A 26,784-nucleotide genomic window follows, 5' to 3' on the forward strand; every position below is an offset into this window, starting at 1 on the left:
TGATAACTATTAAACCAAACTATCTTGTTATCTAGTCCGTACCACATACATGTCAGATGAATACCATTCTTTTTTTTAGGGTTTTATTTAAATTCCGCTTAGTTAACATACAGTGTAATATTAGTTTCAGATATACAATACAGTGACTCGGTGCTTCCATACAATACCCAGTGCTCATCACAACAAGTGCACTCCTTAATCACCATCACCTATATCACCCCCCCACCCACACTCACACCTACACCTCACTCTGGTAGCCATTAGTTTGTTCTCTATGGTGAAGAGTCTGTTTCTTGGTTTGCCTTCTCTCCAAATCAGTACCGTTCTGACCTTAAAAAGCTAACAGGTCTTTGAAAGGAATTTCAATCACTTAGCCTTTAATGAGACACGTTTGGTATTATGTTTTAGCACATTTTTTGGTAGATAAGACGGCCAATGATGTTATCACCCATATCTGGAAGTGAAACTAAATCCATAACATTCTCTTTCATGCTTTGTACATGAGAGACAACAGTGTGATACACCTGACAGCAAGGTACATGCTAGCAACCAATGACTAATCCCGACTGAAGGCAGCCTTAGAAAATTACAAAGAGGCAGAGGCAGCCTGCCTCATGACCTCTTTATCAAGTGTACAAACTTCCCTTTAATAATGTGACAGATATACCCACAGTTTATAAATATTAAATACATAGCACACTCTGGCTGCAAAGCTAAATAGATCTAGCTCTCATATGCATGGATTAATGCTGCTTAGCAGCTCCTTAACTGACACCTTGGCACCCGAGGTAAAAAGCATTTTTATAAAAGAACATATAGGGTTTTGTTGTTGTTGCTGTTGGGTGTTGTTTAAAGAACATATGATGTCTGACCCCAGAAAGAAAAGCTGGGTAGCAGTCCGCTGACCAAGGCCCTGTGTGGTGACTCCATCAGGAAGACATGCTTTTCAAGTACAGGTCACCCCTTCACCACTTCTTAGATAAAAGAACTCTAGAATTTAAATTTTTTAATTAGAATTTTACTTGTCCCTCATTCCTAAGTGCTTCTTCATAAGCACTTCGTGGAAAGTCACAAATCTCATTGAACTTTAATAATTATACACAGTTTTGAGGATATTTATATTATTAGAGTATACATGGTTTTAAAATCTCTGATATCAAGAAAACTCAGTCTGTTATTTGTCCAAATAAAGTCAAACTGCCTTTGAACTATTCATATAAAGGTGGTTTTAATTCAACTCAATAAACATTACATCGAGCCCCCACTATGTGCAAGCTCTGGGACTGGACATATAGAGGAGAATAAAACATGCATGACTTGTCCCTGTTCTTCAGGGATCACATCCTAGTAGAAAAGACAGATATGTAAGCCAGAAGTCACCTGATGGCAGCCCACAGGCTGAACTCAGCTAAGAGGTATGTTTTTGATTTGATTTCTACAGTGTTGTTTAAAACATCTGAATTTGTTGCCCTTAGCCAGAACTTTCATTTGACCCAGTGCCTTTGTCATCAGTTATTTTTGGTCATCAATTTGATATACCTATTTATTATACCCGAAGGGCCATAAAGGCATTTGCATTTGGTATTACAAAATTGTAAACAAATAAATAATGTATCTATGATAGTGTTCTACCTCTGTTCTAGTAGCTAAGACTAAATGGAGGCACAGAGGAAAGAATATGAGTTCTCCCTGGGTATGTCAGGCATGTTTTGACAGAAACCAGAGGCCAGAAGGGCTTTTCAAGAGGAAATGTCACGGAGGCATAGAGATATGCCATGGTAGGTCAAGTTTAGGGAATTAAAGAAGATAATATTTCTCTCTCACTATTGAACGCTTACTTTTAGCCACTAACAGGCACTTCCCATGATGTGCAGTAAACCAGTATAGGTGATATGTTTATTATTAGCTCCATTTTTCAGATGAAGAAATTGAGTATCAGAGAAGCTAAATAATTTACCCTAGATGAATCAGCTGGTGAATGGTAGAATCAAAATTCTGGTCTCAAGCCTAGGCATTTTCAAAAAACTGATGAATGTGTTGGCATATTGCAAATTTAGTCAGGACAGTTTTTTAATAATTAAGATTCCAAGTCCCACCACATACAAACATAGGTAAGACCACTGGACATAATCCGTATTTGGGGAAAATATAATTCAATGTAACAAATGGGATAAAAATTATGTAAACAGATTTTTAGAACTTAAAGGAAATTCGGCTAAGTGCTAGCCCAAGTTCATCATTCTACAGATAAGGAAACTCAGACATTTAAAACATTTGTTTTTAAAGAGTCAGAGAATGTCTACTTTAAATATAAATTTAAAAATACTTTAATAAATGTCTTTTTTGATCAGCTTCAGAATATCTTAATTCTCTTTGTTAATGCTAGCTTTAAAAAAATACAACCACCATAATTTTGTCATGCATATCCTAAAAGTTCAAAAATAACTCAAGGAAAGCTACAAATTTCTTTTTAAAAGCATTGCAGAAATAACTCATAAAAATCCAGCCATGAAACTACCCTTTTTGCTTCAATACTTTTATTGTGACCTATTGAACAACAACAGGATGATAAATCTATAAAATTCATATTGCAGTGACCTGAAGGATTAAAAAAAAGCCAAAAACAAACAGTAATGGTTGCATGATCTTTAATTGTATTTGGTGCTGCAGAATCTTCATGGAGATTAGCTGTGTAGCTAGCTAAAGAGGAAAACATGAATTTAGTTGTAGGCATATTTCCATTTATAATAATTTAGGAAATGAAAAGATTTTGTAATTGTAACTTTGGCTTAGCTTAGTTAGAATCATTTCCTGAAAATAACAGTGTCCTATCAAAAATTGATTTCCTCTTTTTGTACTAGAAATGTATGTTGTAGTGCAAAAAACAAACAAAAAAAAAATAGGTGCTTCAAAATATTTACTGAACAAATGAATGTGTATGAATGAGTTATTTATGAATGTAATAGTTCCCTTTCACATGTTAGGCCTAATTGATAATTAGGTCTCATCTAGGCTGTTGGCCTAGGAAGCAGTTGAACAGGCTCAGTACTCCTTTACATCCTCGCAAGATATTTGCCAAAGGAGCAATTTATTACTTTTCATCTAACCATTTTTTCAATCCACTTATTCCATTTGCCTTTATTGAAACCCTACTCTGTGCAACTTCTGATCAAGTTAAAGCAGACAATGTTGGGGTCCCAGCTGGCACACCTACTACACCACGATGAGGCAGGTATCTTTTCTCCACCAAACTAGGCACAGCAGCTTAGTTTTTCCTGCATGTTATTAAGTAAAGAGAATTAAAGATTTCTTTGGAGTAAAAAAAAAAAAAATGTATTCTTTAAATGCTTTTTTAAAAAATGGCTTCTTACTGTTTCTGGTCTTCCTTCAATGGTCATATAACTCTTAGAGTCTGAGGCTTCAACCACCATCACAAAAAATTAGGAAGCATATGTTCAAACAAACAATGAGCTTATGATTTTGTTTTGTTTTGTTTGTACTTCTCTTGGTAGAAGAGAGAATGTGTGCTCTATAAATTTTTGGAACAGAAATAGAAGAGAGGCACACAGGAGAGAAAACATGAGATACACTAGGACTGGAAGGAAACACACTTTCTGACGCAGGATGAGTGGAATGGACAGGTAGACAAACAGCAGGTAGATAGACATACGGATGGATAGGCAGGCATATGTATAGAGAACGAGTAGAGAATCTTTGAACGTTCTGAAGTGAGAATTCCTCAAGAAAAATAGCCCTTGAGATAGCCTTTGGTTTAACAGACTATGTTATCATTGAACTTTGCTCATTCACACTGTAGCTCAGAGGTACCATCATTAACCTAAACTACGCAGTCATGTAGTAGCTACCATATGCCTGTTAAAGAACTGAATACTGGATACTTAAGGCTGAAGAAAGGATCTCTACTCTGATGCATACATACTCAATTCTCAACTCTCCAAAATTTTAGTCATTCCCTTTTCAGTAAACATGTTTGAGCCAAAACTCTTTACTATGTGAATACTGATTTGTTTATGTTATGTATTTATTCAGTTATACTTTGTTACCTTTTATATTATAAAATACAAAAGGAATAAAATTATTTTGACATAATATTCATTTTATATACTAACAGCATAAAATGTATCACTATAGGATCTAATGATTAAGTTCAGCTTATTTTGACACTTGATTTCAAATAATACTCATACCACACATGCACAATATACACGAGATGCTACATATTTAGGACTTTTTGTGATTTCTTTTTGCATCAGTGTAGATCATCCTTGTATCACATTATAGTTGACAAAGAGCTCTTTTTAGCAGTTGGAGACGTGGCTTTTCCATTTTCTGTGTGTTCTGTATGTTTGCTTGGACCTTGACTACCTATTTTCTAATGTATACACAAGGTTGAGAACCACTGTATAAGGAACAACATGGCTTCTGGGATGACTGCCTGAGGCCAGGTGAAATCAAGGCCTTGCCCTAATTGTTCAAGCTCTTGAAGTAAATGTTTTCCTTCATAAATACTTCAGCATTTTTCTCACTGTTTTATTGTTTAAACAAGCATTCTCCAAAATTCTCTGAGTATACACCTCTAACAATAAAAATGTTGAGCATTATACATGGAGAGTATTATGAATATATTTTATTTACAATTTATTTAATACACATGGGTGCATATATTTCCAGTTTACAATTCTAAACTGTATTTAACTGCATCTAGGTGTTCTTTTTCTACACATAGGTCAAAATGTGTATCTGCAAAAACAAAACAAGATGGAGACAATTTGAAGTAGCCACATCTGAAAAAAATTCATTATTATAGGGATATTTCCTTTATTAAATTTTTCAGACAATATTAAATTACTGATGCATGATCTTCAAAGAAGGGATTTTTATCTGTTCGGTTTTTGTTTATGTGAGTGGTGGAGGGCGGTAGTTCTGCGTTAGAAAATTTAATCAGCCTACCTCGGTTTCTCACCCAAAGAGATTTCCTTTTTAAAAAAGAAATTAGGACCATTTAAGGATATTGTCTTATATTTATGATTATTTACTTTAACCCTTACAAGCAGCCCCATGAGGTAGGGTCAATTGTTATTTTCACTTTACGTATAAGGAAATTAAGGCGTAGAGTTTAAAGTCATAGTCAACTTTTTACACAAATTCTTAACGATATTGAATGTCCAATGTAAAGTTATTTCAAAGAGATCACTGCAATATCAAAATGAAATTTTGTTTCATTTGGTTTAAGTGTTAAATATATTTTACTATAACTCGTTGAAAACTGGTTACTCTATAGACCACATTACTTTCAGATAATCTGGGCAATCAGAATCCTCCATTAATTGATCAGACCAGATGTCAAAATTCGGGCCATGTCAACTTCTGCTGCATTTTTTACGCTGTGGTTACTAGCAACCATTATTTTAAGGATGCTTTACTCTCAGACAATGTTTCTCAGTGGTGTTACTAGCATTTTGAGGGAAATGCTCCTTTGTGCAGGGGGTATACCAGTTATTGCGATGCCTTTAGTTCACATGCGGACCCTCACTCACTAAATAATGTCTTTCCCCAGTCATAATTTGCAGTACTCCCTAAGCATCCTTGACAACCACTGAACTACTGAAGGACAGATAAATTAACTCCTGCAGCCAGTAACTTATGTTAATTTACCTTATACCAGTAGTTAATAGTGTCTTTTGTTAGTGTGATACTCAAAAGTGTTTGGAATTATATTTGAGTAGTGTTGCCAGAGTTAGCAAGTAAAAATACAGGACACCTGATTATCTGGTAACTCTATATTAGAGATAATATAATGCTAGTGTCCTATCCTGGTGTCTCTTTAACTCACCGACTCCAGATCACTAACAAATTGGAAACTCACTTGTTTGAGATTTAGAAAAGCATGTGTGAAGTGGCACATCTTATATTTCAAATTTGTAGTGGCTCAAGGAATACTTTCATCAAATAAAAATCTAATTTATATTGACAAAGAGTCTGTTGAATGCATGTAAAAACAAAATACTGATGGACATTTATATTTATCCTGCTACAGGTGTTTGATGTTGTTCATTCTTTAACTACAATATAATTAATAAGTTCCACAATTGCTTATTTATTTTGTTGTTGTTGTTTTGTTTGTTTTATTTTAAATCCACTATAGTTTACATAGTGTAATATTAGTTTCAGGTGTACAATACAGTGATTCAACACTTCCATACAACACCCAGTGTTCATCATAAGTGCATCCTTAATCCCCATCACCTATTTCACCCGTCGCCCCACCCACCTCCCCTCTGATAGCCATCAGTTTTTTTCAGTATAGTTAAGAGTGTGTTTCTTGGTTGGCGTCTCTCTTTTTTCTTTGCTACAATTACGTATTAAAAAAAAATAATAAAGACAGCGAGGGCCAGCAACTTAAGCAGTAGAGCAAACCAGACTAAAATTACTTCATAGCAAATCCCAGAGGTTCCTGAACTTAATTTCTTGTAGATTAAGAGATAAGGGAATGATAACAAATAAATTCAGCTTCATTATTCAATTGTGAAAACAGAGCTATAATGTTTCATGCAATCTCTATTGACATGACTGACCCTAAGGAGGAAACTGATAAGGCATTATTATCACATAATATCATATTTCAATTGAATACGTATTCATGTACACCAGCTTTTCTGTTTGTTTCATATATTAAAAAATGACAGTCCCTTAAGGAAGAAATGCCACAATAAATGAAAGACCTTTTAACCCACAGTAAAGAAACATCACAAAGCCATTATGAATGATGCAGCAGGTTTAGGAAAATGAAAGCTGCTATTAAATATGACAGGCTGTCACAACAATAGAAATAGTAATCAATGTAATCATAGCAATAAAATAATATTTGTATTTTTTTTCTTTCAAGGAGTTAAAATAATGGACATCTTTTCTAAGTTAACAATTTCACATAATATGGCAAAATAATAAAAAGAAAGATAAAAATCTCTAAATCTGAAGCATATTAAAATTATTTAAAGTCTGCTCTACACACTTTTGTTTTTCTCAAAATTTCTTTTGAGATAATTGCATTTATATTCTTTTTTCTTTCCTGTGCATGATTATGTTCTTTTGTTTTTTTTTACAATCTAGTATTCTTTTTTCTAAGTTTGTTTGTTTGTTTGTTTGCTTTTGAGCAAGAGTGTGCACACAAGCAGGGGAGGGGCAGAGAGAGGGAGAAAGAGAGAATGGCAAGCAGGCTCTGCCCTGGACTCAAACTGAACGAACCATGAGATCATGACCTGAGCTGAAATTAACCAACGTAACCAATTGAGCCACCCAGGTGCCCCTACAATCTCATATTCTTGAACCAAACTTCTTATCACTTGGCTTCAATAAGTCCATAATCAGCTAGAATTGGAATATTTCTGTTTTTACCGCCTATAATAAAGTCTGAATTTCTTATAATTATTTTCTCTGTTGTAAAATCACCACTTCTTTTGTAACTTTAAGAATACAGTATAAATATATAATTGTCTCTACCTGGTATTCAGTAATGCTCCGTGGTGATGGGTACTTTCTCAGACAGTGTTGAAACATTGCAACGTGGAAAATGCTTTGCATGGGAAACATTGTACATGAGGAAATATTTGTGCTCAATGATATATATACCCCATGTAATAGCAAAGGAGAAGTTAGATTCATTGTTCATCAAAAGTTCCCTCAGAACACTTTCTGACCTACTGCTTGGCACTTTAGCCACATCTCTTCATGTTTAAGGGACTCAAACTCTGCTGGACCTTTCCACTAAAGCCTCATAAAATCAATAGCAAAACCAGCTTAATTACAGCATTTGATTTTCTTTCCATGCTTTCTTGATTCCAATGCACAATAAACAGGCCTCACCCATTAAAATATACATTGTAACTTCGCTTTCTAAGCATTTCTAAAAATCTAAGAAATCCTGGCTTTTCTTTAGCAACAGCTCTCTCTGTAGAAGCAAGTTGTATACAATGTGTTATGCCAGGTCCCTTTAATCCTGGTCAGATTTCAAAGAGGCTATGAATTTTAACATATTTTAGGTGCGAAATTTGTGTCAAGGAACAGAATGAAGTCTCTTCAAAAATGTAAGACTTGCTAAAACTGAGCCTGAGAGGATTGATTCAAGGTCTCTTTAATTGAAAACTGCTGGGCCTGATTGGAGCTTCAGGGGCCCCAAATGATGTGCATTCCTTATAACCATCAGTGTAACTTGCTTTTAGAGTGTTACTGTGATTAAACTTAGATATACCATATCAATTACCAGTACTGCCCATGCACTGAGAGTGCATGTATATTAAATTTTCTTCTGAATGATTTTAGTGTCTTTCAGGTCATTGAGATACCAAATTATAATGCTGTTATTCCAAACTGAAGGGTTTCTGATTCATATTCAGAGAATAGCAATCTCCCAAATAGGAAATGGCTCATTATTTATTTTTAATCTACACTGGGAAGATTTTGTCCTAGGAGTCTGCCACCTAAGTGACATCACTTCCCTTTTTCATGCCTTAGTTTGCTAGTCTATAAATGAGAATTTTTTGACTGGATGACCTATGATGTCTTTTCCAGCTCTGACATTCTTTTATTCACAATTCATGATATAATCTTATGAATAAACTTCCAAGTGGTTTCCTGTTGGGTTTTTTTGCTTCACAGTAGCCTTCTTAAAAGTGAAAAAGCATGTGGTTCTACCTTTGCAAGCTCTGTCTTCTTCCTAATAGAAAGGTGTAACAAATTAAGAATTGTGGATATGGATTTCCTTACCGCTATTTCAAAAACATATATAATTGCTGGATGGTGTAAAAGCTTTCCTCATTTTAAGCACCACTGCTGATAGACCTAAAGCAAAACACTGCTTCTTCCAGTGCAGCTTTGATCTCAGATCCCGCTGTGGCTGTCTCCTGCATGTCTGTCACTCATGTGGACAACTCTGCAAATAGACAACCTCAGTGACTTTTATTTATATCTGCTTTGTCAAATGTAGGTTTAGAAATTTTATCTTCACATTCTACTACTTGTACATCGTTTGGGATTATAACTAGTTAAGAGTACTTTCTTTTCAAAACCTAAGTTTGTTTTTTTTTTAATTATGAATAAATCATTCCTTTTAATTTTATAGCTTCCTTGTAAGGTTTGATGTTTTTATTAATGATAGGATTTTTTCCCCAGTTAAATGATCAACAGCTTTTCCACAAATAGATTTTGATTAATGTCCATTTTTATCTCTTAAAAGGATCCTTCCCGGCCATTGGGGTGGAGGCGTTTTGCCCCAGCTTCCTGAGGGCAGGGTTTTTAAATAGCATCCAGGCCCCGCATCCAGTGCCAGGGGGAGGATCTCTGCCCCCCAGGATTCCTGCTGGTAGGTATTTCAGGTGAAGTTTTCTGCCACCATATACAGCACAGGACTGTGCTCACAACTGAAAGATACACAATACAGAAATAAATATTTCTAAGATATATTGTTGAAAAAAAAATACAAGTGACCTTTCTTTAATGCAGGGACCACATTTATAATATCTAATGCCGTGAAAGTGGTAAAAGGAAGTGGAAGACAGATCTGTAACCTGAACACCCAGTTAGCATACTGCTGCTGCCTCCTCTAGAATAATTTTTACATAAATAAGGACTAGAGCTTCAGATCTCAAATTTTATAACTCAAGAATAAAAATAAGATAAAGTGGAGCTACTTTGCCACTTGGAATTCACTAGAAAAGAGAATTAAAAACAGCATTATTGACAGGCAATTCCATGTTTGAGCAAGTTTATAGAGATTTAATTAAAGTTTAATTTTACTAAAGAGAAATGATAGGAAGAAAAGCCAGAAAGTAGCAAATTTGAAACTTGAAGAACTTTTTTGAAAAAGAATATTAATGCACAGTTTCCCCTTAAACATGTCAGTCTGACCAAAGCTGTATTTTATCAGTGAAAGAAAGAAAATACAGGGAATTGAGCATTTTTCTTCATGTTTATTTATTTATTTTGAGACACAGAGAAACAGAGAGCAAGTGAGAGAGGAGCACAGGCTCTATGCTGACAGCACTCCAGGGCTTGATCCTACCAACCATGAGATCATGGCCTGAACCAAAATCAAGAGCTGGATGTCTAACCGACTGAGCCAGGCAGGCACCCTGGAAATCGAAAATTTTAAAATGCAATTTCAGGGGCACCTGGATGGCTCAGTTTGGTGAAGCATCTGACTTCAGCTCAGGGCATGATCTCATGGCTCATGAGTTTGAGCCCCTTGTCAGGCTCTGTGCTGACAGCTCAGAGCCTGGAGCCTGCTTCGGATTCTGTGCCTCTTCCTCTCTCTGTCCCTTCCCCACTCACTCTCTGTGTCTCTCTCACAAAATGAATAAACATGAAAAAAAAATTGGTAAAAAATACTTTTAAAAAATGAAATGAAATGAAATGAAATGCAATTTCAAAGTTTAGTAAATCACTTTCTGGATTATCCATGATATTATTTCCGAAACAAATTGCTTTTTTCCCTGCCAATTTATAAAATATCAAGCTGCCTTCTTCTGTTGTATAAAAGATATAAACCCACTTTATATTTTGTATGTGTCTTAGCAAAATAGAATTAGGGTATTGATTCTTGGAGTTTTGTTTTGTTTTGTTTTGTTTTGTTTTGTTTTGTTTTTTGAGAGAGAGAGAAGCAGAGGGCGAGGGAGAGAGAGAATCTTAAGCAGGCTCCATGCCCAGTGGGCACATCATGGGCCTCAATCTCACAACCATGAGATCATGACCTGAGCTGAAATCAAGAGTCGGACCCTTAACCAACTGAGCTACCCAAGCACACCTTGGAGCTTTACTTATTGTAATTCTAGGGGTACCTTGGTGGCTCAGTTCCTTAAGTGTCTGACTTGATTCAGACTCAAGTCATGATCTCATAGTTCATGAGATCCAGCCCCCGTCAGCCCCCCCACTGGGGGTGGAGCCTGCTTAAGATTCTCTCTCCCTCGCCTTCTGCCCCTCTCCCTGCTGTGTCAAAAAAAATTTTTTAATTAGTGTAATTCTGCTGTTTTTTAGTCATGATTGTGCCACAAATTATGGTGATGACATCAATGTATTCAGGAGGGCTGGCCCAGCCAACCAATCCTGGGAATGTTTGAAGACACTAGGAAATCCAATAAAAACAAAATTCCAACACGCACATTTCTTGCTTTTCTTAACAATATTATACCAACAAGGCCTAACATTATTACATTTCTATTTTTCTGTTGCTCTTAAATTACCCTTGCCTTCTTAATTAAAACATACAAAATAGCAAATCGTAAATATGCTTTGATGTCATTTGGTTTTATCATTGGACAATTACCGATATGGTTGGAGGCTTTGTGGCCAGCAATGCCACTGATACAGTAGGAACCAAAACTACATGAATTTAAAACTAGCAGTTTTAATTCTAATGAGTGCCACTTTTTTTTCCTCTTTAGAAACAAAAATGGTATCAGTTGCTCAGAAATGTTATTATTCTTACTGTTGGTGGTGATGGTGGTGTTGCAAAAGACACAAAATAAAAATCTATGTAAGCTAAGCTCTCAGAGCTGCAAATATAAAAAGGCAGTTTTCACATATATTATTAATATCTCAGTGATTAGAATTGAGGAATGGATGATTTGTAGTTTAATAGCTTAATCCTTAACTCTTAATGACAAATCTCAGTGGATTTAGGTATGTTTGGCAGAAATGACATTACACAGTTCAGAAGTAACTTGAATTATTCAGCATTACTGCTAAAAATAAATAAATAAATAACCCTTGTCATTTAGCCACTGAGAATAATAGAAGAAAGATGATGTTTCTATAGCACATACACAGAAGCAACTTTCTAGAGAGAGATCTGAAAGAACACTCTAGCACTCTGTTCTTCTAGGCTTTAAGCCAAATTTGCCTCCAGCTTTCATAGGAAAGAAAACTCAGTTCAGTTTCCATGACTTACATACAAATCAGGTGTAACAAAATTGCTTCATAAAAAATTTATAGATCTAAACTTGTTCCTGTTCCCTCAAACTGAAATTAACTCAACTCACTTTTCCTGGCTTATATCACTTTGATAAGCGATCCCTGTGCATTTCCTCTGGCACTATTCAGTAATGACTGCTACAGTTTCAAAGGTAATTTTTATCCTCTTACATTCATCTATAGGTTATTTCCCGAGAATTTCCTTTATAATTTTGTGTAAAGGAGAATGAAGTAGTAATCATGAGTTTTTATTCTTTCATATTTTTTAAAAGTATTTCTTTGCTATCTAATAAATGAACTCATCACCCGTTACGTTTAGGACATCATCAAGAAAATAGTTCCTCCCTTGACCTGTACCGTGGCACTTTGAACAGGTGGCCAATGTTTGACGGTGACTGGGCAGCAATCAATTTGCTTTATCCCAATTGATTATTTGTCACAGTACTTTGAGGGTCTCAAAAGACATTAGCTATGTGATTCAAGGAAATCACAAAGCCTGTTCTAATGATGGTGCTAATTTAGTTCCCAGTTACTTATCTTAATTGAATTTAAATGAGATACACGATGATGTTTCTTATAAAATCATTTATTTGTATTCATGTCACACTATGCTATCAAGGAACAGTGTTTATATAGTACTTATTTTTTTTAGTCTATTTAATTTGAGAGAGAGACAGAGAGCACACACACACACATGGGAGGGGTAACGAGTGAGAGAGGGAATACCAAGCAGGCTCTGCTCTGTCAGCGCAGAGCCCAATGGGGGAGTTGCACTCATGAACTGTGAGATCATGACCTGAGCCAAAACCAGGAGTGGGACTCAACCCACTGAGCCACCCAGGTGCCCCTATAGTACTTATTTTTGCACTAACTGCAATGAATCATTTAATTATGAGACCCAGAAAGCAGACAAGCCTAAAATCAGTATTTATTTAACTATTGTCAATTGTTTATACTGTCTATATGACCTTTTTTATTTCTAGAAAGGTCGTAGTAAAGAGTTATCTTTCTTAGTTTCAAATAGAGAAAAATGCCAGAAACTAATTGACTGAAAATTAAATAGCAAGTATATTCATATATTTATTTTCTTTCTTTTTTAAAATTTATTTAAATTCAAGTTAATTAACATATAGTGTAGTACTGGTTTCAGGGGTAGAATTTAGTGATTCATCGCTTACGTATAACACCCACTGCTTATCCCAACAAGTGCCCTCCTTAATGCCCATCACCCGTTTAGCCCAATCCCCCCCCAACCTCTCCTCCAGCAACCCTCAGTTTGTTCTCTGTAGTTAAGAGTCTCTTGTGGTTTGCCTCCCTCCCTGTTTTTATCTTATTTTTCTTTCCCTTCCCCTATGTTCATCTCTTTTGTTTCTTAAATTCCACATATGAATGAAATCATATGATATTTGCCTTTGACTGACACACTTATTTCACTTACACTCTAGTGCCATCTAGATACATTGTTGCAAATGGCAAGATTTCATTCTTTTTGATCACCCAGTAATATTCTTTGATGCAGTGGCTTTCAAGCAGTAGTTACTCAATAAAGTAAGAAAAGTCACAGGAGAGAAGAAGAGACAAGAGGAGAAAGGAAATAGAAGAGAGAAGGAAGCTGAGAGAGGAGAAGGTAGAATGGCAGAACTGATATTATATTTTTTAATGCAAAGTCTTCCCCTGCTGTATACCTCCTTATTAAAGTCAAATTTGGGGAACCTGGGTGGCTCAGTTAGTTAAGGGGCTGACTTCAGCTCAGGTCGTGATCTCAGAGTTCATGAATTCAAGCCCTGCATCTGGCTCTCTGCTGTGAACACAGAGCCTGCTTCAGATCCTCTGTCCTCCTCTCTCTCTCTGCCCCTCTCCCACTAATTCTTTCTCTCTCTCGCTCTCTCGCTCTCTCTCTGAAAAATACATAAACTATAAAAAATTAGAATCAAATTCTACCTCTCTGAAAAGAAGTAATGCCCCTTTTCTAAATGTATAATCAGGCACGTACTGTAAAATGGAAATAAATTGTCCTCTTTAATACATGTAGTTATTTCTTTTTTTTAATTTTTTAATGTTTATTTATTTTCATGAACAGAGGAGGGGCAGAGAGAGAGAAAAACACATAGAATCCGAAGCAGGCTCCAGGCTCTGAGCTGTCAGCACAGAGCCCGACATGGAGCTAGAACTCACAGACTGTGAAATCATGACCTGAGCTGAAGTTGGATGCTTAAATAATTGAGCAAGCCAGGTGCCTCCATCAAGTTATTTCTTTGATTTAATTCTGTAGGCATACAGTATCTGAAAGTAGGATGGAACATTTTTATCTGTCACAGAGCACTGATTACAAATAGGGTCTTAGATTTGTGGCTTATCGTATGACAGACTCTGCCTCTACCCAAACCCTTTATGTTTTTGGCGATTTCATACATATAGCATATACAAATAAAACCAGCATAATAAAGTTATTGAGAAATAAAATTACACAGTTACAATGATAGGATAATATATGGACGTTTCCTGATTTATTTTTTTCTGTCACTGCACAGCAATAACTATCTGACATTGTGTAGTATCTTAAATTTACACTAAGATCCAGACATTACAATGTGTCTTAAAAACTAGAGCTACTTATAAAATATAAAAGCATACTCATTATCTAATATTTACTCAGAAAATAATAACCTAGGTTAGTATGTTTAGATCATCGAAATTCTAGGTTACATATTTTAGCAGTTTTTAGTCAGTTGTGGGAGACTGCATTTTTCTTTAATTAGGTAAATATTACATATATATTTATATGTAAATATATATAATTTACTATATATAATATTTATATGCATATACACACACACACACATATATATATAATATTTACTTAATTATACACACACACACACACACACACACACACACATGATTCAAGACCAAACTCAAACATATGCTTTAAACTAACAAGATTTATCAATTATAAACAAAGTCTATGAAAGAGAAAACAAAGGAAACAGGCAGCATGAGGGATTTAGAAATAGATAAATTCTGAAAGAAATCATCGTTCAAGATCTTCCTAATACTTCCTTTGTGGTTAATCTTGGAAGCTCTTCAGTTGTTGAGGGACTGTTCTTCTGAAGCACCATCTCAGTTTGTCTGCTAGTGCTTTAAATACAATGCTATATATAAAACACCTCTTTTGACATTTTTACCTGAGCTTCTCTTCATTGCCTTCCATGTGTTAGGTTCAAAGTAAATGGCAAAGATGGAGTGAATCAATCCCATGAGACTCCTCTGCCTACACTGAAACAGATAGCAGGAGAAATACGAACATATGGGACCCAAACACCAGATTTGCAGTCACTAAATATATAACTAAAATAATGTTTACTATTATTTTTTTACCCTTTGAAAAAAGATTTGAATGAGCCTTCTACTCAGTTAGCCAGACTTTTTCATATCCTCATGAGTGTCCCCTGACTAGCAATGTTAGGAAATGAATTCACAGTCCAATTTTCTATACACTAACAACAGATCTAAGTAGACCATTTCTATAGCAAAGGACTTACAGAGCTAAGTCAATATTAAAATGTCTTCAAAATCCATTAACCATGATTATCAATATTTTCCTTTCCATATTTCATGTGAAATCCTATCTGATATGGAGTCAGGGCAAATATTACATGCACTATTATTCAGGCAAAAAATTTTATTCAGAAGGCATATAGTTTAGATGGTAGAAATAAGTTAGGAATGATAAATAAAGTTGAAGCTGCAGAGATTCTCAGAGCTAGTGCATATAATATCAGTTTTGATGCATACAGAGGACTGAAGAAAAGCAGTAACACAAATATATAAGACTAAGTGGCAGACTTTGAAAGAATATATGTAAGTTAAGGAAAATTGGCATGAACTCAGTATGCCAAGGGAAATCAACAGTAGGAAAGTATATAACTTTTAAATACAATTGAACTGCAGTTCAGAAAAATCAAAGTAAACCATCTCATTTTTTATATGTTCAGGCATTCTAAAAAAGGTCAGTAACTTTGCTTGAGATCCATAATTTGATATTTCAAAATTAATCATTTCTGACAAAATAATTTATATTGGCTATAGTTCTGAGGATGATTATTCTTTTCATATTTTTATGTAGTATAGATGACAATTGACCTTATTTTATCTTTAACAAAATATTGTTGTAATAAATACGCATAAAAGATAAGAGACAGTGGTTTACTTTTTAAGTAAGAGACTTTTAAGAGGAGAAAAGCTCTTTAATTAAAGGATGTATATTTTATACATTTCTGCAGCTGAGAATGTTGCCAATTACCTTGAGTGAGGTGTGTGTGAATCAGTATTTGCATGTGTCCACTCAAACCAAAAGCTAATTATAAAGGGTATAGGAAAAACTGGATTAAACATACAAACTAAAATCCTGAATAAATTATTCAAAACATGAACTATGGTTAAAAAACAAAAAAGAAAAACTTTCATCTGGATTCCTAACTCCTGGATTCTTTGTTCCTTGACATTTGTGTGATTCCACCTAGGACCCAATAGCCCCTACTCAGTACTTATTTTATATGGTTCTCCCCAGAGAACCCTCCTCCTCGAAAGTTTGTGCATCTGCAAGCTTCAGAAGGAAACGCTGCAGAACTGCAACTCTTAAAAAACTGTCATGGGAAACCTGGGGCAGGAATGGGCAGGAGAACAAGATTATTCTATCTCAGGACTGAGGAGTGGCATAGAGAAAAGAGAGTCACTGATAAAATGACAGAGACCACTACCAGCCAAGAGAAGCACAAGGAAAGTGATATGAGTAATTGTATTTCTATTCATGTCCCCAATAAACTACCCCTTTAAAATATCTGCACACTCTTATTGCTATGTTAGATGGTTATTTAAAAACACTTTTTGGGATATACTGATAGTTTCAAAACCTGTGCAAGAGGGGCTGGCCGGATAATGTCAATGTGTGTTTAGTCTGCTTCCTCTATTGCTTCAAGTCAGTTGGTTCCAAAGAGCACGGTTCTTTGACTTACTGAGGAAAAATACACAACAGGTTAAAAAATAATTAAAAACTTACAGAAGACAATGTGAAGATGTTTCTTATCCCACATGGGATAAGAAAACTCAGGATGTGAGCATATACAAAATTGAAGGTATAATTCAAACTTTCAAATAATATCCAGTTCATGAAACATTTAATCAATTGCAGAATTTATGAATTTAAGGACTCCTATAGAGTCCTGATGTTGTAATACAGGTCATGGACTCAGATTTCTAATGGATTATACTGTTTCTTGGTCAAAAATAACAGACTCTTCGCCAAGAAAATAGACATATGATCATATATGTAAATATTTGCATACAATTTCAGGAGGTCTCTGGACACCTTGAAATCCATAAATGAAGAATCCTAGGTTCTTATAAACTCAATGTTTTAGAGAGTTATGTGTAGTTGACATAAATGAACATCATTATCCTCGTGTAAAATCGACAGTGCATTTAAAAGAAAAATTTTAAAAATAGAGCCGCAAGATGCATTTGATATCAAATTCTTGAACATTTATAAAGAGAATTTCAAGGGGAGGGGCCAAGATGGCAGAAAAGCATAGAAGTTTTTTTGCATCTATCCTCTCTGAAATGCAGTCAGATCAACACTATACATCTGCACACCTAGGAAACCATCTTGCACACCTAGGAAACTGATTTGAGGATTAACACAACAATCTGCACGACCTGAACCACAGAACTTGGCAGGGCTACTCCAAGGAACAAATCAAAGCACACCTGGTGGAGGGTCCAAAATGTCACTACGAGTAGGGTAATAAAATAGCCAAAGTCACAACAACAAAGAACAAGTAACAATCTCCCAAAAAAATACCTCCTGAATGGCCAGGTCCTGGACAGTGTATGACCATCATTTAATATAGCAGTGCTTGCAGGTGCAGAGCACACAACAAGCTTTAGAACACAGAAGGGACAGAAAACTCGCCAAAATGACAAAACAGAAGAATTCTCCTCAAAAGAAATTCCAGGAAATAGCAACAGCTAATTAATTTATCAAAATCAATTTAACCAATATAATTGAACAAGAATTTAGAATAATAGTCATAAAATTAATTGCTGGGCTTGAAAAAAGCATAGAGGACAGCAGAGAATCTATTGCTACAGAGATCAAGGGACTAAAAAATAGTCATGATGAATTAAAAATGTTATAAATGAGGTGCAAAATAAAATGGAGGCGGTCACAGCATGGATTGAAGAGGCAGAAGAGAGAATAGGTGAATTAGAAGGTAAAATTATGGAAAAAAGAGGAAGCTAAGAAAAAGAGAGAGAAAAAAAATCCAGGAGTACTAGGGGAGAATTAGAGAACTAAGTGATGCAATCAAATGGAACAATATCCATATCATAGGAAATCCAGAAGAGAGAGAAAAAAGGGCTAAAGGTGTACTTGAACAAATCATAGCTGAGAACTTCCCCGATCTGGGGAAGGAAACAGGCACTGAAATCCAAGAGGCACAGAGAACTCCCTTCAGACATAACTTGAATAGATGTTCTGCATGACATATCATAGTGAAACTGACAAAATACAAGGATAAAGAGAGAATTCTGAAAGCAGCTAGGGATAAACAGACCTTAACATACAAAGGTAGACACATGAGGGTAGTAGCAGACTTATCTACTGAAACTTGGCAGGCCAGAAAGGAATGGCAGGAAATCTTCAATGTGATGAACGGAAAAAAATATGCAACCAAGAATCCTTTACCCAGCAAGTCTGTCATTCAGAATAGAAGGAGAGACAAAGGTTTTCCCCAACAAACAAAAACAGAAGGAATTCATCACCACTAACCAGCCCTACAAGAGATCCTAAGGGGAACTCTGTGAGTGAAATGTTGCAAGAACCACAAAGTACCAGAGACACCACTACAAGCATGAAACCTCTACAGATATCACAATGACTCTAAACCCATATCTTTCAGTAATAACACTGAATGTAAATGGACTAAATGCTCCAACCAAAAGACATAGGGTATCAGAATGGATAAAAAAACAAGACCCATCTATGTGCTGTCTACAAGAGACTCATTTTAGACCTGAGGACACATTCAGATTGAAAGTGAGGGGATGGAGAACTATCTATCATGCTACTGGAAGTCAAAAAAAAAAAAGGTGGAGTAGCCATACTTATATCAGACAAACTAGACTTTAATTTAAAGGCTGCAACAAGAGATGAAGAAGGGCATTATATAATAATTACAGGGTCTATCCGTCAGGAAGAACTAACAATTATAAATGTCTATGCACCAAATGCAGCACACCCAAATATATAAAACAATTACTCACAAACATAAGCAACCTCATTGATAAGAATGTGGTAGATGCAGGGGAATTTAATACTCCACTTAAAACAATGGGTAGATCATATAGACAGAGAATCAATAAAGAAACAAGGGCCCTGAATGATATATTGGATCAGATGAACTTGACAGATATATTTATAACTCTACACCCCAAAGCAACGGAAAATTGTTCATGTGCACTCTTCTCAAGTGCACATGGAACAGTCTCCAAGGTAGATCACATACTGGGTCACAAAACAGCCATTAATAAGTGTAAAATAACTGAGATCATACCATGCACACTTTCATATCACAATGCTATGAAACTTGAAATCAACCACAGAGAAAAGTCTGGAAAACCTCCAAAAGCATGGAGGTTAAAGAACATCCTACTAAAGAATGAATGGGTCAACCACGCAATTAGAGAAGAAATTTAAATATATGGAAACAAATGAAAATGATAATACAATCCAAATGCTTTAGGATGCAGTAAGGCAGTCCTGAGAGGAAAATACATTGCAATCCAGGGCTATCTCAAGAAACAAGAAAAATCCCAAATACAAAATCTAACAGCACACCTAAAGGAACTAGAAGCAGAATAGCAAAGACACCCCAAACCCAGAAGAAGAAGAGAAATAATAAATAAACAATATAGAATCTAAAAAAAAGTAGAGCAGATCAATTAAACCAAGACCTGGTTTTTTGAAAAAATAAACAAAATTAATAAACCTCTAGCCAGACTTCTCAAAAAGAAAAGAGAAAGGACCCAAATAGATAAAATCATGAATGAAAATGGAATTATTACAACAAATCCCTCAGGAATACAAGCAATTATCAGGCAATAGTATGAAAAATTATATGCCAATAAAGTGCACAACCTGGCAGAAATGAACAAATTTCTAAACACCCATGCACTTCCAAAACTCAAACGGGAAAAAATAGAAAATTTGAACAGACCCATAACTAGTGAAGAAATTGAGTTAGTTATCAAAAATCTCTGGGGAATTCTACCAGACATTTAAAGCAGGATAATACCTATCCTTCTCAAGCTGTTCCAAAAATTAGAAAGGGAAGGAAAACTTCCAGACTCATTCTATGAAGCCAGCATTGCTTTGATTCCCAAACCAGACAGAGACCCAGCAAAAAGAGAGAGCTACAGGCCAATATCCCTGATGAAGATGAATGCAAAAATTCTCAACAAGATACTAGCAAATCGAATTCAACAGCATATAAAAGAATTATTTATCATGATCAAGTGGGATTCATTCCTGGGCTGCAGGGCTGGTTCAATATTCACAAGTCAATCAACGTGATACATCACATTAATAAAAGAAAAGATAAGAACCATATGATCCTGTCAATCGATGCAGAAAAAGCATCTGACAAAATTCAGCATCCTTTCTTAATAAAGACCCTCGAGAAAGTCAGGATAGAAGGAACATACTTAAACATCATAAAAGCCATTTATGAAAAGCCCACAGCTAATACCATCCTCAGTGGGGAAAAACTGAGAGCTTTCCTCCTGAGAAAGGAACACGACAGGGATGTCCACTCTCACTGCTGTTGTTTAACATAGTGTTGGAAGTTCTAGCATCAGCAATCAGACAACAAAAGGAAATCAAAGGCATCAAGATTCACAAAGATGAAGTCAAACTTTCACTTTTTGCAGATGACATGATACTATACATGGAAAACCTGATAGACTTCACCAAAAGTCTGCTAGAACTGATACACAAATTCATCAAAGTCACAGGATACAAAATTAATGTACAGATCAGTTGCATTTTTATACACCAATAATGAAGCAACAGAAAGACAAACTGATCCCATTCATAATTGCAACAAGAATCATAAAATACCTAGGAATACACCTAACCAAAGATGTAAAAGATCTGTATGCTGAAAACTACAGAAAGATTATGAAGGAAATTGAAGAAGATACAAAGAAATGGAAAAATATTCCATGCTCATGGATTGGAAGAATAAATATTGTTAAAATGTGAATACTACCCAAAGCAATCTACACATTAAATGCAATCTTGATCAAAATTGCACCAGCATTCTTCTTGAAGCTAGAACAAGCAATCCTAAAATTTGTGTGGAACCACAAAAGGCCCTGAATAGCCAAAGTGATTTTGAAGAAGAAGACCAAAGCAGGAGACATCACAATCCCAGACTTTAGCCTCTACTACCGAGATGAATCATCAACACAGAATGGTATTGGCACAAAAACAGACACATACACCAATGGAAAAGAATAGAGACTTCAGAATTGGACCCACAAATGTATGGCCAACTAATCTTTGATGAAGCAGGAAAGAATATCCAATGGAAAAAAGACCGTCTCTTTAACAAATGGTGCTGGGAGAACTGGATAGCAACATGCAGAAGAATGAAACTAGACCACTTTCTCACACCGTTCACAAAAAGAAACTCAATGTGGATGAAGAACCTGAATGTGAGACAGGAAACCATCAAAACCCTATAGGAGAAAGCAGGAAAAAACCTCTTTGACCTCAGCTGCAGCAATTTCTTACTTGACACATCTCCAAAGGCAAGGGAATTAAAAGCAAAAATGAACTATTGGGACCTCTTGAAGACAAAAAGCATCTGCACTGCAAAGGAAACAATCAACAAAACTAAAAGGCAACCAACGGAATGGGAAAAGATATTTGCAAATGACATATCAGACAAAGGGCTAGTCTCCAAAATCTATAAAGAACTCACCAAACTCCACACCCAAAAAACAAATAATCCAGTGAAGAAATGGGCAGAGGACATGAATAGACACTTCTCTAAAGAAGACATCCAGATGGCCAACAGGCACATGAAAAGATGTTCAACATTACTCCTCATCAGGGAAATACAGATCAAAACCACACTGAGATTCCACCTCGCACCAGTCTAAGTGGCTAAAATGAAGAAATTAGGAGACTATAGATGCTGGCGAAGATGTGGAGAAATGGGAACCCTCTTTCACTGTTGGTGGGAATGCAAACTGGTGCAGCCACTCTGGAAAACAGTGTGGAGGTTCTTCAAAAAATTAAAAATAGAAATACCCTATTACCCAGCAATAGCACTGCTAGGAATTTACTCAAGGGATACAGGAGTGCTGATGCATAGGGGCACTTGCACCCTAATATTTATAGCAGCACTTTCAGCAATAGCCAAATTACGGAAAGAACCTAAATGTCCATAAATTGATGAATGGATAAAGAAGATTGGTTTATACGTACAATGGAATACTACTTGGCAATTAGAAAGAATGAAATCTGGCCATTTGTAGCAACATGGATGAAATGGAGAGTATTATGCTAAGTGAAATAAGTCAGTCAGAGAAAGACAGATACCATATGTTTTCACTCATATATGGATCCTGAGAAACTTAGCAGAAGACCATAGGGGAGGGGAAGGGGGAAAAAAAGTTACAGTGAGGGAAGGAGGCAAACCATAAGAGACTCTTAAATACTGAAAACAAACTGAGGGTTTACTGGGGGTGGGAGAGAGGGGAGAGTGGGTGATGTGCATTGAGGAGGGCACCTGTTGGGATGAGCATTGGGTGTTGTATGGAAACCAATTTGACAATAAATTTTATATATGTATATGTATATATATATATATGTATATATATATATGTGTATATATATATATACATAAATATATATACACACTCATATAGAAAATGGAAAAAAAGAGAATTTCTATTTTTTTCCCAGAAAAACATGAAAGGTATGAAGTCTTTAAGTAATCTCCACATTTTTTACTAGTTCTTTTTACTTCTACTTTACTAGTGGTTTTTTTTACTATTTTCAGATTCTTTAAATACTATTAGCTTTTGACCTTAGTTATTATACATTCTTATTGGCATAAATGCTACTTTTATCTTAATATAATTTAAGAAGTTTGAATCTTAAAAATCTGGACCTTATTTATATGGCTGTTTAAATTCTCAGTTGAGAATATACGTCTACTCCCTAGAGATCTTCATGTTTTATTATTACAAATTGTGTCCTCTTTTTTGATGCTATTCAAAGAAACTATCAACACTTTCAAAAGATTCATCCCAGAATCATTTTCTTTTCTCAAAGAGAAATTCTAAAAAAAACTTTATACAGCTTGCTAAATTAACTGGGTCTCCATGTGAATTAGTGTTTAATTTCTGTGTTGGTTGGAATTGCTGTGTCTTTGTGTTTACACCTTAATTGGAAACACGATAAGTAACTGAGCTGCTCAAATGTCTTTTCCTCTCCCAGAGGGCTGTATGCATGCTCTCATGGGCTGCTGGGCCACTTGTGAATATAAATAAGTGGGGATAGACCAACCCTGTTATAAAACTTGTCACATCGCAGCATTCTTTTGCCTTGTAGGACAAAGCACAGTGGAAGGTGCCCGTGGCACAACGTAGGGTTTTCTTAGTTGTGTTCACAGAGGTCTTAAAAGAAAGTTTAATTAGCAAAACTGAACTTTCTTTTTTTTTTAAATTAAACTCCTTATAAGAATTACAGAAAAGGCTCAAAAATAAGTAGTAACTTTCCTGGAAGGGAAAAAGGAAAGTAGTTGGTAGTTTAACTTATATATGTGTTTCAAGAAATACTTTCTCCGTTGTTAAAAATCTCACCGTAAATAACCTATGTAGCTAGAATTAAATCTGTCCTCTCTGGACATTTGCTTTATTTTTAGATTTTGTGTTGATTTTCTTTTGATTAGCAAATGGTACAAAAGACCAAAACGCTGAATATTTGATTAGTTGTATAACCATAAGACACTTATGAAACCAGAAATAAAGGATACCATTTGAAACACTACTGGAAAATATGCTACCTTCTCTCAAAAGCTTCAAGACTGTCTTAAAATATTTCCTTGAAGGATCCTCAGCATTATTATCATCAATTGATGCTTAAGAATGGGGAAAGCAAAATCTAAAGGTTTTTTTCCAGCAAGTTTCCTTAGCCTGTATTGCCTGTTTATATAGAATATTATAGAGCTTTATGAGGCTTTAAAATCCAAGAACTTCTCAGGGTGCCTGGGTGGCTGAGCTGGATAAGCGTCTGACTCTTGGTATTGGCATATGTCACGATCTTGTGGTTTTCCTGAGTTCAAGCCCCTCATCAGGCTCCATGCTGACAGTGCAGAACCTGCTTGGAATTCTCTGTATCCCTCTCTCTGCCCCTCTGCCCCCTGCATTGTCTCTATCTCTAAATAAATAAATAAATAAATAAATAAATAAATAAAACCTTAAAACCCTGCAACTTCTCAAGGACAAAACATCTTTGGGAGCAACACAGTGCCCAGTCCATAATGCGTTTCCAGAATGTGTTTCTAAGATGAGCCACAGATATTTAGGGTAATGCTTTATGTCTTCAAATTACTAGCGGAGACCCAAGTATCATTTGGGGGTATCAGAAGATGGTCAAGAACTCAGACCCTGGAGCTAGGTCTCCTGCATTCAAGTCTTGGCTCTGCCAGTTGCTCACTGTGCATCCTTGGGCAAGTTGCTTAAACTCTCAGTGCATCTGTAATCTGAGCTGTTAAACTGAACTAGTATTTATCTTCGCCACAGGGGTTGGTATGAGGGTTAAATGAGGTCACACCTGTAAAACCCTTAGAATAGTGCATGACATATTGAAAAACTTATTTTTTAAAGTTAGCCATTCATTACATATGTGCTGACTTAGATGTAGTATCTATTTTTAATTTACCTACACAAAAGTGTTTCACAGAAAATAAGAACAAAGGCAGCATAAAATTATTTATTTGTCACATGGTTTAATTCAGTTTTGAACTTAGGTATTACACAGTATTTCAAGTCACGAGAATGCTCTGATGCATTTTGTTCCTTCCTACCTAGTAGTAATTAAATAATTGATTGGTGTATAATCAATCATTTCACTATAGTTGAAAGCAAAAAGTCATAAACCAGATCATTTTAAAACACGCACCTTTAATTTTATCATTGTCATAACACTTTTGTAAATATGGATGTAATAAAAAAAACAAGAGAGCCACTCTTAAAAATTCATATGTTATTAAAATTTTGCAATATGGTTAGTGTCTTAGAGTGAAAACAAAATCTAACATTAGGCATCATTGGCAGTAACTTTCATTGTCAACAAGACATGTCTAATTACAGAGAAGTCTTTTTTCCCATATGGTAATTTTCAGTAGGCAGGATAGTACTGAATATTACTGAAGTTAATTGATGCAGATGGTATGCCACTGTTCTCTGGAACTGGCAGGAAAATTACGTCTCATTTCTCAAACCTCACACCTTTTATTTACTCTGAAACAAATCTAGATTAAGAAATGCTACAGTTTTCACAAATGTAGTCCCTCCTCCTAATTTCTGCTCAGCGATTTTATCATTGGGTAAAATAATTTATTCTTCATCATTTTTCAGAGCATTTGGATGGCTTCTGAATTTAAAAAATAAAATAAAGAAATTAAGAGAAAACATGGAACCAAATCAACAAAGTCATCACGTAGATTCAGGAATTTCAAATAGATTTAAGGTTAAAACCAATTCCAGATTAAGCAAAAAGACACATTGTTACAGGTACAAATGTGTAGAGTACAAAAGACAGCATAGCTTGTTAATGGGGATAAGAATCTATTTCCTACAGAAGCTATTCCAAAGAAACTATGTATTATAGTGTGTCATTTAAAGTAATAAAATACCCATTTTGATTATTTTACTCTAGGAGAAACCATCTTGTTCTTTAAAACAACTTCAAACCTGTCAATTTCAGGTGTGTAGGATTTAAGTAGACTTCTGAGACCATCAAGAAAGCTCCTAAATATACTGACGTAGCCATTTTTGGTTATGAACCTTTTTAACTCCGAAAACCACTTCTTAGTTTAGGACTTAACATCAAGCCAGTAAGGTAGGATATGATATTTGCATTTATCCATTCATTCTTTAAGCTGTTATTGGGTGATTCAGTATTTAGTATAATGTACTATTGCCTGTGTTTTAAACACATTTTCTCATTTAATCTCACTTCTCACACAATAGAGGAAGTGTTATTATTATGTAATAATATGTGATATACAAATATACATGAATGAAGAGACAGGCAGTAGCGTGAGTTATGAAAAGTCACTTGCCCAAAGTGGAAAAGTCTTTAATATCATATTATCTAATACTAATCCCACAACTTCTAATTGCACTGTGCAGAGCACACAAGGTGTAAGGTAACCAACTATCCCAATTTGCCCGAGACATAAGAATTTCAGTGCCAAAACTGAGAATTTACTGTATTATATAAAACGTGTAACTAGTGGTGATTTTTACTTTGCCATAGGATATAAAAGAATTTTCATGTCCATACCAAACTACAATAAAATATGGAAATGATCCACTTTTGTAAAACTTTTTGTTACATAGTGGGCAACTATAATAAGGGGAAAGCAGATAATTGTGCACAGAAAGGAAGGAAAGTAAATGTACACCAACATTTTTAAGTGCCAACTATTGCCAGAC

At 35.3% G+C, this 26,784-nt stretch overlaps 1 protein-coding gene across 1 annotated transcript in view; it reads left to right on the top strand.

Moving 5' to 3' along the window:
* The window catches only part of EPHA6 (EPH receptor A6), an 867,771-nt gene that overhangs the window by 707,081 nt on the left and 133,906 nt on the right, over positions 1 to 26,784 (top strand). Inside the window, exon 13 of the mRNA XM_049628043.1 lies at positions 9,254 to 9,379. Within this exon, the coding sequence (XP_049484000.1) occupies positions 9,254 to 9,379 (126 nt within the window). The remainder of the gene's footprint in view (positions 1 to 9,253; positions 9,380 to 26,784) is intronic.

The sequence above is a fragment of the Panthera uncia genome, chromosome C2, assembly GCF_023721935.1.
Source record: "Panthera uncia isolate 11264 chromosome C2, Puncia_PCG_1.0, whole genome shotgun sequence".
Taxonomy (NCBI): domain Eukaryota; kingdom Metazoa; phylum Chordata; class Mammalia; order Carnivora; family Felidae; genus Panthera; species Panthera uncia.